The following is a 14,438-nucleotide window of genomic DNA, read 5'->3' as shown; positions in this document are numbered from 1 at the left end:
CGCGGAGGCCCTGCCAGGTGTACACCTGGCGTAATTTATAGTCCACCATATCCTTATATGCCTCTCTTAAGGAGATATGCATCTAGTTTGCTCTTGAAGCCTAGGACGGTTGATTCCGCAATAATCTCCTCTGGGAGGGCATTCCAGGTGTCAACCATTCTCTGAGTGAAGCAGAACTTCCTGACATTAGTCCTGAACCTGTCCCCCCTTAGCTTCATTACATGTCCTCTAGTCCGTGTCAAATTGGACAATGTAAATAATCTTCTCTGCTCTATTTTGTCGATTCCTTTCAGTATTTTGAAGGTCTCGATCATATCCCCACGCAGTCTCCTTTTCTCAAGGGAGAACAATCCTAGTGTTATAAGTCTGTCCTCGTATTCCAGTTTCTCCATACCCTTCACCAGTTTTGTTGCTCGTCTCTGCACCCTCTCCAGCAGTTTTATATCCTTCTTTAGGTAGGGAGACCAATGTTGGACGCAGTATTCCAAGTGTGGTCTGACCATTGCCCTATAAAGCGGCATTATAACTTTCTCCGATCTACTCGAGATTCCTTTCTTTATCATGCCCAACATTCTATTTGCCTTCTTTGCCGCTGCCGCGCATTGTGCCGACGGCTTCAGGGTCCTATCTATCAGTACACCCAGGTCCTTTTCTTGTTCACTCTTCCCCAGAGTTGCACCTGACATTGTATACTCGTATTCCTTATTCTTATTGCCTAAATGCATTACCTTGCATTTCTCCACATTGAACTTCATCTGCCATTTCTCCGCCCATGTTTCTAACCGACACAAGTCGCTCTGGAGTTTCTCTCTATCCTCCTGCGATCTGATCGCCCGGCATAGTTTTGTATCGTCTGCAAACTTGATGATCTCACTGGATGTTCCTTCCTCCAGGTCATTGATATAAATATTAAAAAGGATCGGCACAAGTACCGAGCCCTGGGGTACACCACTAGTCACTTTCTCCCAGTCGGAGAACTTCCCATTTATGCCCACTCTCTGCTTTCGGTTTTCCAGCCATTTGCCTATCCATCTTTGTATATCCCCCTCTATGCCATGGCTTTGTAGTTTCCTGAGAAGTCTTTCGTGTGGAACTTTGTCGAACGCTTTCTGGAAGTCCAAGTATATTATGTCCACCGGCTTCCCACTATCAATTTGCTCGTTCACGGTCTCAAAAAATTGGAGTAAATTCGTCAAACATGATTTCCCTTTCCAGAATCCATGTTGACTGGGTTTCATCAAGTCGTGTGCGTCCAAGTGCCGGACTATGCTATCCTTGATCAGTGCTTCAACCATCTTGCCGGGGACAGACGTAAGACTCACAGGTCTATAGTTGCCCGGTTCCCCTCTCGATCCTTTTTTGAAAATTGGGGTGACGTTCGCTATCCTCCAGTCGTCCGGTATCTGTCCAGTTCTGATTGTCAGGTTTGCAAGTTTTTGCAATAACTCTCCGATTTCAACCTTCAATTCCTTTAAGACTCTCGGGTGAATTCCATCCGGTCCAGGGGATTTGTCACTTTTAAGTTTGTCGATCTGATAGTATATCTGGTCTAAGTCCACTTCAACTGTGGTGAGGCTGTCTTCTATTTCTCCTGCAAACACTTTCTCCGCTTCAGGTATTGTTGAGGTGTCCTCCTTCGTAAAGACGGACGCAAAGAAGGAATTTAGTTTGTCTGCGATTTGTTTATCTTCCTTGATGTACCCTTTTCTTCCCTGGTCGTCCAGGGGTCCCACTGCCTCTTTTGCAGGTTTTTTCCCTTTCACGTATCTAAAGAAGGGCTTGAAGTTTTTGGCCTCCTGGGCTATTTTTTCCTCATATTCCTGTTTTGCATCCCTCACCGCCTTGTGACATTTCTTCTGATCATCTTTATGTTTGTTCCAGGCTTCGGTTGTCTTTATGCATTTCCATTTTTTGAAAGAGTCCTTCTTTTCTTTTATGGCTTACTTCACCTGTATGGTAAGCCATGCCGGTTCTCTTTTGCTCTTTGTTCTCCGATCTTTGGAAATCCTCGGAATGTAGAGATCTTGTGCTTCTGTGATAGTATTTTTCAGTAGGGACCATGCCTGATCTACCGTTTCGAGTTTGTCCACCATCTTCTCGAGTCGTTTTTCTACCATGGCTCTCATGCGATCGTATTTACCCTTTTTAAAGTTCAAGGTGGTGGTTAAGGTTTTGGCATGTTTCCCTTTCCCGATGTCAAGTTTAAAGTTGATTACATTGTGATCACTCGTTCCCAGTGGAACCATGACTTCCACTTCTGTTATAGGTCCCGTGAGGCCATTTAGGACCAAGTCCAAGGTGGCTTTGCCTCTTGTCGGCTCTTTTACCATTTGTTCCAGGAAGCAATCCCCTAGCACCTCCAGGAACTTGGCCTCCTTGCCGCATTTGGAGGTTGCTAGTTTCCAGTCTATCCCTGGGAAATTGAAGTCTCCCAATATAATTATATTGCCTGTCTTGCATTCTTGTTTGATTTCCTCCATCATTTCTGAGTCAGTTTCCTCCGCCTGTCCTGGGGGACGATAGTAAAGGCCAATTTTCGTATCTGCGCCATATTGACCAGGAATTTTGATCCAGAGTGACTCAAGCTTCTCTTTCATTTCTGTTGTAACTATTTCAACAGAATCTATTCCCTCCTTAACATATAGAGCAATACCTCCACCTTTCTGCCCTACTCGATCTCTTCTATACAGTTTGTATCCCTGTAGTACTATGTCCCATTTGTTTTCTTCATTCCACCATGTTTCTGTTATGCCAATGATATCCAATATGTCATGTCTTGCTATTGTCTCTAGTTCCCCCATTTTGTTACCTAGACTTCTAGCATTCGTATACATACATCTAAGTTCCCTTCGTGTTACCTTTTTGGACCTTCTACTCTTGGCCGTCCCTGTAGTTTCAATTACGATATCCTTTACTGCTCCTGTGTTATCACCTTTGTTTGCTGTGTGGTCGTCCCCTCCTGTGTCTGAGTTGTCCCTTCCTGCTTTTTCTCCCTTGTTGGCTGTGAGGTCGTCTTCTCTTGTGTAGGAGTAGTTTTCCTTGGCTTCTTCGTCGGGGCATCCTGCTATCCGTGCCATCGACCGGTGGTCGACTGTCGGCTTTCCCCTATCTTTCAGTTTAAAGCCTTCTCGATTGCCTTCTTCATGTTGCCTGCCAAAACTCTTGCTCCTTCCTTGTTGAGGTGTAGTCCGTTCCTTCTGTAGTACTTGCTTTTTCCCCAGAACGCTGTCCAGTTGCGCACGAAGTCGAAGCCTTCTTCTTCGCACCATCGTCTCATCCAGGCGTTGATTACTTGCAATTCCCCTTGTCTCTTTCCATCCGCTCTTGGTACTGGGAGGATCTCAGAGAAGGCCACCTTCACCTCCCTGATCTTCAGTTGTCTTCCGAGTGAGCGGAGCTGGCCCTTCAGCTCTTCCCTGTCATACTTCCGCCCGCTCACATCATTTGTTCCCACGTGGATAAGCACAGCGGTGTCCTCTCCCCCTGCGCCATCTATGATCCTGGAGATCCTGTTGGTCACATCCTTCACTCTTGCTCCAGGCAGACAGGTGACGACTCTGTCCTCTCTTCCTCCTGCGGTGTGGCTGTCCACATGTCGTATAATGGAGTCGCCTACGATGATCCCCATCTTCTTTATTCGGGAGTTCCTTGGGGGGCGTAGGTCCACGTCCTTGGAGTAGGGCCAGTCTTCTTCCTCCAATGATACTCTTGAAATTGTTTCCTGTTTTTTGGATGGGGCGATGTCTTCCTTTGCTCTCACTATTCCTCCTGATGTGCGGTTGTCTCCTACCTCGTCTTCGGTTTCTTCTATGTTTGCATGGGTGTCTTCTCTCCTCACATCGGTTTCCTGAGTACAGTTTTCCAGCCCTGGGATCTCTACGTGGTGCTGATGAGCTTCCTCTATGAACATTTCTAGTTCCTTGACCTCTTCGTTTGGGCTGTACTCCACTAGAATCTTCTCCTGTGCTCGGATTCTGTCTTCGAGTTCCATCACTGTTCCTTCCAATAGTCTTACCTGACATTTCAAGCTATCCATCTCCATGCATCGATTGCAAATGATCTCCTCTCAAACCGCCTCCTGTGGTTTGGGACCTCAATATTGTCCTAGCTCAATTGATGAAGCCTCCTTTTGAACCAATTGACAAGGCTCATCTGATGTATCTTACTTGGAAAGTGGTGTTTCTCATTGCCCTCACTTCTGCCCGAAGTGTCAGTGAGCTGCAAGCTTTAGTTGCTGATCCACCTTTCACTGTCTTCCATCATGACAAGGTGGTTCTCTGTACTCATTCTAAATTCCTATCTAAAGTGGTTTCAGAATTTCATCTCAGCCAATCCATTGTTCTTTCAGTGATTTTTCCTAAGCCTCATTCTCATCCTGGAGAACCAGCTCTTCATACTCTGGACTGTAAACGTGCTTTGGCCTTCAGACGCACTAAACCACACAGAACTGCTCCTCAACTTTTTGTCTCCTTCGATCCAAACAAGTTGGGACATCCCATCTCTAAGCGTACCATCTCCAACTGGATGGCTGCTTGCATCTCTTTCTGCTATGCCCAGGCTGGATTACCCCTACACAGTAGAGTCACAGCCCATAAAGTCAGAGCAATGACAGCTTCAGTAGCTTTCCTCAGATCTACGCCCATTGAGGAAATTTGCAAAGCTGCTACTTGGTCCTCAATTCATACTTTCACTTCTCACTATTGTCTGGATGTTTTCTCCAGATGGGATGACCAGTTTGGCCAGACAGTATTATAAAATTTATTCTCCTAAATTGCCAACACTCCCACCATCCCATTCTGGTTAGCTTGGAGGTCACCCATATGTGAGAATAGGCTACCTGCTTGTCCTGGGATAAAGCACAGTTACTTACCATAACAGGTGTTATCCAGGGACAGCAGGCAGCTATTCTCACAACCCACCCACCTCCCCTGGTTGGCTTCTCTGCTAGCTATCTGAACTGAGGAGACGCGCCCATGGGTGAGAAGGCACTCACGCATGCGCAGTGTGGTCGACTCGAAACTTCTAGTTTCTTCAAGCAAGTCTGCTTGCGAGCTTCTGCATCTGGGCTCCGCTGGTGACGTCACCCATATGTGAGAATGGCTGCCTGCCTTCCCTGGATAACACCTGTTACGGTAAGTAATTGTGCTTTATGGCAGCTTAGTAGCTGCTCTTCCTACTGACCATTTGACCTCTAAAATATTATTTCCCCCCATCTTCGGATTGTACACTTGACTAGTAGCCTCAATTGTCATTTTTGCACACCTTTCTATGGACTGGGTGTGTGATGGGATAGTCTGGAATTACCATGGGCTTGCTCAGAAATGCCTTCATCTCTGCTATTGTCATGGTACAGGTATGAGGAGGCTCAGAGATTCTGGAGCTCCAGTCAAGTAACTGTGTGAGTGTAGTCGCCTCAGTGTTGATGTATGGTATCTTCCTGGGTCTCATCCTGCTCTTTTCAAGCTGTGTCTTCTCATCTCCTTCACCTCTGATTTTCAATATCTTCTCCACTGCATCTATTTTGTCCCATTATCTTCATTGCACAACATAGCACACAGAACAGACTCGCTGTAGGCATGCTAAGGTGACCACCTCATTGTAGGCAAGACTATCTTCCTTACTTCTTCACACTGTTCTTTCAACAGTTGCAGCTGGAAGAGAAGCCTGGGAACTTGTGTCTAATTGCTATTTACCATGTAAACCCCAACACAGAACTCTACAATCATTCTTAAGTTTTTTCAAATTAGTTCCTTTCAGATTAATTTTGGAAACACATAAAAACTATTATTAGAACACTTAAACATATTTCAGTAACTTGTGTATTTTTGCATATTTCCTAGAAATTCCAGGTAGGTAAATAACATTTACACAAAATTTAAAACTAGTTGTTGATTTTCCACATGAAATTGTACCTTTTTTTCACTAATACTTTTAAAAATTGACATTGCCAAAATTGACACACCCTATTCAGGCATTCCCCCAAGATTTAATCATAGACCCCACCCTCTTTAATATTTTCCTTGTCCCTGCTCACTGTAATGCAATCTAACAACTGTATACCATTATTATGTTAACCCCCTTTCCCCCAGATCTTTCTGAATTCATCTGACTGAAGAAAGTTTCCGAATGGTTAAGAGATCACCTCAACGCTTCTAAACGTAAAGTAATATTCTTCCCCGATTCCTTTGCACTTTTTCTCTCCCCTCCTCTTATCAACAGTTATCCCCTCTCCTTCAAAGATTCTGTCAAAATCCTTGGTGTTACATTTGATGGCTATATTATGTTCAAGCCTCAGACTCCATCCTTCGAGAAGCTTTCTTCATACTCCACTGCATCTCCTCAGTCAGATCTTTTCTCCCTACTAAGGCAATCCATTCTCTTTTCCTTGTGATTATCCATTTCCACTACTGTAATTCCTTATATGCTGGCCTGCCACTTTACGCTCTAAAACAGTGTTCTTCATCCTTTTGACACCTATGGACCAGCGGAAATAAAATAATTATTATGTGGACCAGCAAACTACTAAGACTGAAATTTTTTTAAAAACCATTTCTGCCCCGTCTCCACGAGCTAAGTTCCCACAAATCATCTGACCCCATCCGCACAAGCCTCAGTTATGATTTTATATTGAACGTATTGTATTAAAGTATAAAAAGAAACAATATTCTGTACAATTGTCATTTTATAAATACAAATATACAGAGCAAGGACCAACAAAACCCCTGTCTCCCCTCCCTTTCACATATATCCCCTTTACTATCAAGAAAACTGAACAAGCCTAATTATTACAGAATGCTACACAGAAATATCATGCTAACAGAATACTGCAGTCACACATGACAGGGATATTGTTAGGGGAGTGCCCCCTGGTCAGAGAGACCCCTAAGCCAGCTGGAAGAGAATTTGAGCAGGAGGCAGGGAGAGAGTGGGGAGAAAATTTAGTAACCACCCACTTTGGGCTCAGTGCCACTGCCCACCCTTCCCATCTGCTATCTGCAAATAAATAAACCCACAAAAAAGTGAACATATTTGCAAAAAGGTCCCTGTATAGAATAACACAACTGTAAGCAATAACAAATTTAAAATATATAGACAAAAAAATTAAACCTGAAGAAGCCATACAGTGCATAAAGTGCAGCACCAGAGAAAGAGAAACAGTACTCTAAACTTTGGAAAAAAAAAGTGTAAATTTACTGTAAAACTGCATTTTCTGTTCATGAAATTAAAAATAAAATTATTTCTACCTTTATTGTCTGCCCATTTTGTTCATGTTTATCCCAGTTTCTGCTTTCTTCTGTCTTTTCTTAATTTTCTTTCCAAGGTCTTCAGTCTATCTGCCACTTCTGTCCCTTCCTGTCCAGAACCTCCTTTTTCTTCTTACTGCATCCACCCCGTGTCCAGCATCTCCCACCTGACTTCCTACTCACATCAAGTCTGCTTTTTTCCTTCACCCTTCAACCTTCATGTCCAGCATCTTCCTGTGTTCTTTTTTTCTTTCTGTTGCTGAGCCAGCCGCCAGCCAACCCACCATCTTCCCCCATCCCATTCCAGTACCTCCCCTCTTTTCCCCATCGTAATCCAGCAGATACCTTTCTTCTCCCTACTCCCTCCATTCAGCATCTTCTCCTTGTCTCCCTATTCCCCCTTCACCATGTCCAGCATATCCCCTCTTCCAACTCCCACCTAGTTCCAATAACTATCCTCCCCCAAGGGGATCCACCAACTCCCTTCTGTCACACCAATCCCCCCCTGGGTCTACCATCCCCTTCCCACAACACATATATCACATTTTTCCCTCCTCATAATCCAGCATCTTTTATTCCCTCCCTTGGCTGCTGACCCCGATCCACTCTTCTAGCACTCGATTGCTATCAGCCCTGCCTTCGACCCTGGTCCTGCTAAACTGGGCAGCAATAACAAAGACAAAACCTACCATACCTTCAATTGTGATCCCGCTAAACCAGATGGCAAAAACGAAGATGCGGTTCCTTTCCTCTTGCCTGCATTGCTATTCGCTATAAGCTTTGCCAGTCTTAATCCTGCCCCTCAAAAACAGGAAGTCACTTCAGAGGGGGGCAGGATCAAGATCGACAGAGCCTATAGCAAATAGCAATGCAGGCAAGAGAAAAGTCCCATGGCTTCTGTCTTTGTTTTTGGCGTCCATTGTTGCAGTACCACAGCCGAAGGCAGGGCTGATCGCGGGGCCCAGGACAGCTGCCCTGTTTGCCACCCCTAATGCCAGCTCTGGAAGGGAAAGGGGAAGAGATGCCTGTATAGCCTGTTTGTCTTTTCCTTAACGCCTGACTGGCAGGAATTTTCCCTAACGCGGACCGGCAGGAATTTTCTGTGGCCCAGCACCGGTCCATGGACCGGCGGTTGAAGAATACTGCTCTAAAACACTTTCAACTTATCCAGGCTACTGCCATCCAGTTACAACATAACTCTAAACTTTGATTATTACTCTGCTTCAAACTGAGCACTGGTTGCCCATCTCTGCTTGTATTAAATTAAAAATTCTTACTCTTGTATTCAAGGATTGTTTCCCCTTTGCCCCAGACTTCATCAACTGTTTGTTCATTCCTTAAGCACCTCCTAGTACCCATCATTCTACAGACATGGGTCAGTTAATATTGCCACCCCACTTGCATGATTCATCTTGACTTAACTTGCTTCACTGCCCTCAGCTACACAGGTCCCAAACTTTGGAACATTCTCTCCTCTCTGCTCCACCTGGAACCCTCATACCATCTTAACTGCCCTCAAGACTTACTTTTTTTTGCTATTACATCCACAAAAACATAACAGGATGACTCTTTCTCCTTGACCATGCTTTTTTCTTCCCTTCCTTCTTCTCTATATAATGTTTTGTTTATTGTAAGCAGCATGAAAGCCATTATGGGCTTTGAAGTATATCGAGCACATAAAATAAGAATATAAGCATCGCCTCCGCTGAGTCAGACCATAGGTCCATCATGCCCAGCAGTCTGTTCCCGATGACCTGTAAGTGATCTATTACTCTAAAGCATTTGTACTGTATAGTACCCCTCTAATTGTACCCTTCAATCTCCTTTTCCTTCAGAAATTTGTCCAGTCCCATTTTGAAACCCAAAATCGTACTCTGCTTTACTACCTCCTCTGGAAGTGCATTCCAGGTGAAGAAGAACTTCCTGGCATTTGTTCTGAATCTGTCTCCCTTCAATTTTTCCGAATGCCCTCTAGTTATTGTTGCCCCTGCCAGTCTGAAGAATCTGTCTCTCTCTACCTTCTCTCTACCTTTCATGATCTTGTAAGTTTCTATCATATCCCCTCTAAGTCTCCGCTTTTCGAGGGAAAAGAGCCCCAGCTTCTCCAGTCTCTCAGCATACGAAAGGTTCTCCATGCCCTTTATCATTTTTGTTGCTCTTCTCTGGACCCTCTCCAGTATCGCCATATCCTTCTTAAGGTACGGCGACCAGTATTGAACGCAGTACTCCAGATGCGGTCGCACCATCGCCCTATACAGCGGGAGGATAACCTCCTTGCTTCTGGTAGCGATACCTTTCTTGATAATGTCCAACATTCTGTTCGCCCTTTTCGAGGCCGCGGTGCATTGTGCCGCCGGTTTCATTGTTTTATCCACCATAACTCCCAAGTCTCTTTCTAGGTTACCTTCCCCCAATAATATCCCCCCCATCGTGTAATTGTACATTTTGATTTGATAACGTAGACATGGATATTGTATTTTTGGTATAATCTGTGAATTGTGCTGTAAACCGTGTTTGTGTTTATTGTAAGGCATTTTGAACTTTTTGCATGATGAGTTGTAAATGTTTATTTAAATTAAAATTATGTCCTCTTTTAAATTAAAAATAATTGTCTTTTTATAGGGTTCTGCTGTCCAGGCTATGAAGAAAGCGAAGGGTTTTGACAAAAACATTGCTATCTTTTGGCACAAGAAGAAAGCAAGTAAGACTTCTGGTTGCATGGTGTGAGCAATGGATTCTGGCATTTTAATTAGAACAATGTAAATCTGATTTCTGATCTCCTTTGGTAGAGTTGGTCCAGTACTTTAGCTGTTGATTCCCATTTCCCGCAAAACTTCAGAAAGGTATCACTTTAAGATTTTGAAATCCTCTCCTTCTGCAGTGGAGAACAACTCCCTCCTCAGTTTTTCCTTCTGCAAGCAAACTCAGAAGGTGTTTTCTAAGCACACAGATCCTGGACTACTTTCAAACTCGTATCTGAACCCCAGATCTCTACACTCTGCCTCAAACTGAAATCCTGCAAATGTACCCTGGATCCATTCCCTTCCTACCTGTATGAGAATATTCCCGCGCAGGCCTCTCATCCCTCACCAGACTTATAAACTCTGCTTTACTATCGGGCCTATTCTCTGCAGAAATGGGACATATTACCTTGTCCCCATTACTGAAAAAAACTGATCTTGACTTTTCCTCTCCTTCTAACTACCGTCCCATAGCATACATCCCTCTCCTGACTAAAATGCTAGAGGCCATCATTTCCACTCAGCTCTCATCCTACCTAGAGAGATTCTCCATTCTGTTACCTTACCAATACGGCTTCAGACCCAACCTCAGCACTGAATCCCTCCTGGTCTCATTAATTTCAAAGGTGCAACAATTACACTCTCGCAATAAGTTTGCTGTTCTATTACAATTCGATCATTCTGCAGCTTTTGATGTCGTCCACCACGATATTCTAATTTATCAACTTTCTGAGATAGGCATCGACTCCACAGTCTTAGAGTGGTTTCGAACTTCTTACGTCCCTGCTCCTACACTGTCAACACAAAAGGCACATGTCCGCTCTTTGGAAACCAACTTGTGGAGTCCCGCAAGGATCACCCCTATCTCTTCAACATCTACATGTCTTCTCTGAAAATCTTCCATCTATCTTCTCTTGAAACAATCTATACTTATGCTGACGACATCCTTATCCTTCTTGAGACAGACTCGAACCTTACCAATCTCCCTGAGAACATAACAGCCTGCATAATGAAACTCCCTCTCTGTTCAAATGAAACTGAACGAGTCCAAAATGAAACTTCTCTGGCTTGGTCCAAAATTAGAACAGCTGCCCACCCTCTTCGCACTGCCCTCTGGCACCATGCTGCAGCTTGAGTTCTCAAGCAAAGTTCTAGGCATCATCATAGACTCTTCTCTGTCCTTCAACGACCACCTCAACTCCCTGGTAAAATCATGCTTTTTCAGCCTCCACATGCTGAGGAAAGTAAGATCCTGCTTCTGCCAACAACATTTTGCCGTCCTTGTTCAATCCATCATCCTTTCCAAACTAGATTACTGTAATTCCATCTACCTAAGTCTAACTAAAAAGAGTCTTCAAAGACTTCAACTAATTCAGAACACTACAGCCAAGTTGATCTTCGCAAAACGTAAATTTGACCATGTTTCCCCACTTTTGTCCAAACTCCACTGGCTCCTAATAATTACCAGGGTTCATTTTAAATGTTCCTGTCTAACTTTTAAAATCCTACACAGCATTCTCCCTCCCCTAATCCCTCTATCTTGGAACTCCCCAAATCCCGACAACACCAGGCCCACCCAAAAACTTAAACTATCCTTCCCCTCACTAAAAGGTATCCTCCATGCGGGAAAATTGGGAAAATCTCTCTTCTTCAGAATCACAGGGCTTTGGAATAACCTTACTACCCCATTTCGGAATCAGGTCTCCTTCCAACTATTCCGTAAGCACCTGAAAATTAGGCTTTTCACAAAAACGTAATGCTCTCCTCCCCCCCTTTACTCAACTACCAAACTCAATGTGTTATACTTTCCTTTATTAAGCTCTTGTAAACCGTGCCGAGCTCTATATTCATGGAGAGGATGTGGTATATAAATCTAAGGTTTAGTTTAGTTTAGCTCTGTTTCTTTTTGTTGTTTTTCGGGTATTTTTCCAACGGATTTTTAAATTTCTTCATGGCTTTGGTGCTCAGAGGTTCTCTTCTTGGGCTTACTCTGCCAGAGAAAGGACACAGTCCCATGTGGGTGGACTGCTGCTCCCAGGCCAATCTCATCAAGTATCTGTTGAGCCAGCCTGCTTTGTGTCCCTTCAGGAGCTCGAGGTCCATCCCTCTGGGAGCAGTTCGCCTGCTGATTTCATCAGGCTTGCACGCAGGCTGTGGGGCCCCTGTGTAACAACTTTCTGGGTATAAGGGAGCTGACTGGGTAGTTCCCCCCCTCCACATCGCTATGTGACGAATCTCAAGTGGGAGTCCGTGGTCACGATTATCCAATTGACAGCCAGAAGAATTCCTTCGACATGAAGTCTGACAATTTGAGGCAGAAATTCTTTCCCTGCAGCCAGGCTGATTCAGGCATCAGAAGTCACAGTGAGTACTCCCATTGTTCCCTATGGGGAACATTGGGGAGAAGGGGGGTCTGTTAATTTCAGGGGTTAGAATTTGGTTTCCCCCTCCTCCAAAACCCTAAAATTGTTATTTTTATTTTTTGATATAGCTCCAATGGCTTGTATTTGGCACATTTTTCTTTTCGATGATTGCCATCTTGGATTTTTAGTAATCTTGTTTAGATATCATTTTTTCTGCCTCAAAACGGTTCGTTATTGCTAGAACCTACCTGTCATGGATGTCCCAGACCTTTCTAGTCCCAGATCCTGTGTTTTTTGTGTAGAGCTGCAGGTTGAAGAATGGCCGTGTTCCATGTGCCGTGGGATGTGAGAGGAAGAGATGGGATCTTAGGGCTCGGTCCCCATTCAGTCCTCCAAGGCCTTGGAACCCCAAAATCCTGGAAAATACAGTCTAAACAGGTCCTGCTCAGATAAACAGAATGGCAATGGGGCGAAATGTAAGTGCTTGGTGGCAGATGAATCTCCTGTTCCCTAGTCTGGGGTTGTACAAGGAGTCTCAGATAACCTAATGAAGGCTTCTCTGATTTTGCCAGCCTCTTATGGAAAGCATACTTAACAGGATCAGGAAGCGCTGCACTGCCACGTGTGCAGGCTCCGCATCAGGGGGATCCATCTTCCAGACAGGCACTCCTGTCTTATACCTCGCCGGCTCCAAGTGTCGGTGACCCTTTGGAGGATTCTGAGGAGAATAAATTCAAATATTTTAATGTAGTCATATATATTTTAAATTATATGGAGTAGGACTGGGATAACATATACAGTATATGTTAATTTGGAATAGGATTGGGATGACTGGATGTCTCTTTGCATGAGTTTATTATCGCAGGGCTCTTCTGCGATGGTGGATGATTTGGGATCCCTGATGGGGGAACCAGGAGCCAGGGGGGTTAGAGTGGCGGCTTTTGATGTCACAACATCTTAATTCAATTGCTAGCCAATATTGGTTTAGATCAAAAAGAATTAAATTGGTTCAAAGATTTTTTGATATTACGATCCTATCAAGTACATGCTGAGAGTAAATTCTCTTCTGCTTGGACTCCTGTCTGTGGAGTACCACAGGGTTCACCATTATCCCCCATATTATTTAACATATATATATGACTATGTTAAAAGTATTTGAATTTATCCTCCTCAGAATCGATTTTTACTTACGCAGATGACATTTTCATCTTACTTGAAGTTGAGCCTTCGTTAATAAACCTAACAGCAGATATTAATTCTTGTATTTCAAGAATTCAAGATTGGGCTTTCTCTATGTGTATGAAATTAAATAATAAAATATTTTCTATTTTTACCAGATATTAACTGATGAGGGTGATTTACCAACATTATCACAATTACGTACTGTTTATAATTGGTCTAAATTGGATATATATTCTTACATGCAGTTGAGGTATTTTGTGAAATCCTTACTTTCATTGTCACTAAATGCTAAAGTATATGATGCTCTTTCAGAATTATTTTGGTTAGATGCCCAATTGATTGTGCCCCTTAAATATTTTAGACATTCATTAGTGAATCTTTCTCCTAATTTAGATTACAATAAAATAGCTCAAGCTTGGAATGAAGAGTTGGGGATTCACCTTCAGGGATTCCATATTCAAAGATTTTTAAAGATTTTATATGGTCTTCTTTTCTGATATCACCTATTATGAAATGGGTTATAAATTTATTTGTAGAATATATATTGCTCCCTGGCGTGCTTATAAGGCGACTTTTGCTACATTAGGCTCTTGTTTGAAATGTGGTCACCCTAAAGCTAATTTAACTCACATGTTTTGGACATGTCCTTTGATACGCCAGTTTTGGAATGTTGTTTTTTCTAAAGTTGAGCAAATGTGGGGAATTGATTGGCATTGCAATAGTTATAATATATTTTGAATTTTTGATGTTAAGCGTCCTATTCCAGGAGGCCTAAAAGGCTTTCTTCAAAGAACAATCTTATCAGGTTTGAAAGTCATACTTTATCTTTGGATTGGACCTTTAAGATCAACATATAGTCATTGGTGTTCTAGAATGTTACACATTTTAACGATGGAAAGTATGCAATT

The 14,438-nt window shown here is 43.3% G+C and overlaps 1 protein-coding gene across 1 annotated transcript in view; it reads left to right on the top strand.

Annotated features, from left to right (window-relative positions):
• The window catches only part of MCM3AP (minichromosome maintenance complex component 3 associated protein), a 556,273-nt gene that overhangs the window by 54,678 nt on the left and 487,157 nt on the right, over positions 1 to 14,438 (top strand). Inside the window, 1 exon segment of the mRNA XM_033944925.1 lies at positions 9,867 to 9,945. Within this exon segment, the coding sequence (XP_033800816.1) occupies positions 9,867 to 9,945 (79 nt within the window).

Source organism: Geotrypetes seraphini, chromosome 5 (genome assembly GCF_902459505.1).
Source record: "Geotrypetes seraphini chromosome 5, aGeoSer1.1, whole genome shotgun sequence".
In the NCBI taxonomy this organism is placed as follows: domain Eukaryota; kingdom Metazoa; phylum Chordata; class Amphibia; order Gymnophiona; family Dermophiidae; genus Geotrypetes; species Geotrypetes seraphini.
The sequence above is the reverse complement of the archived record's forward strand: the minus strand, read 5'-3'. Positions and strand labels throughout refer to the sequence as shown.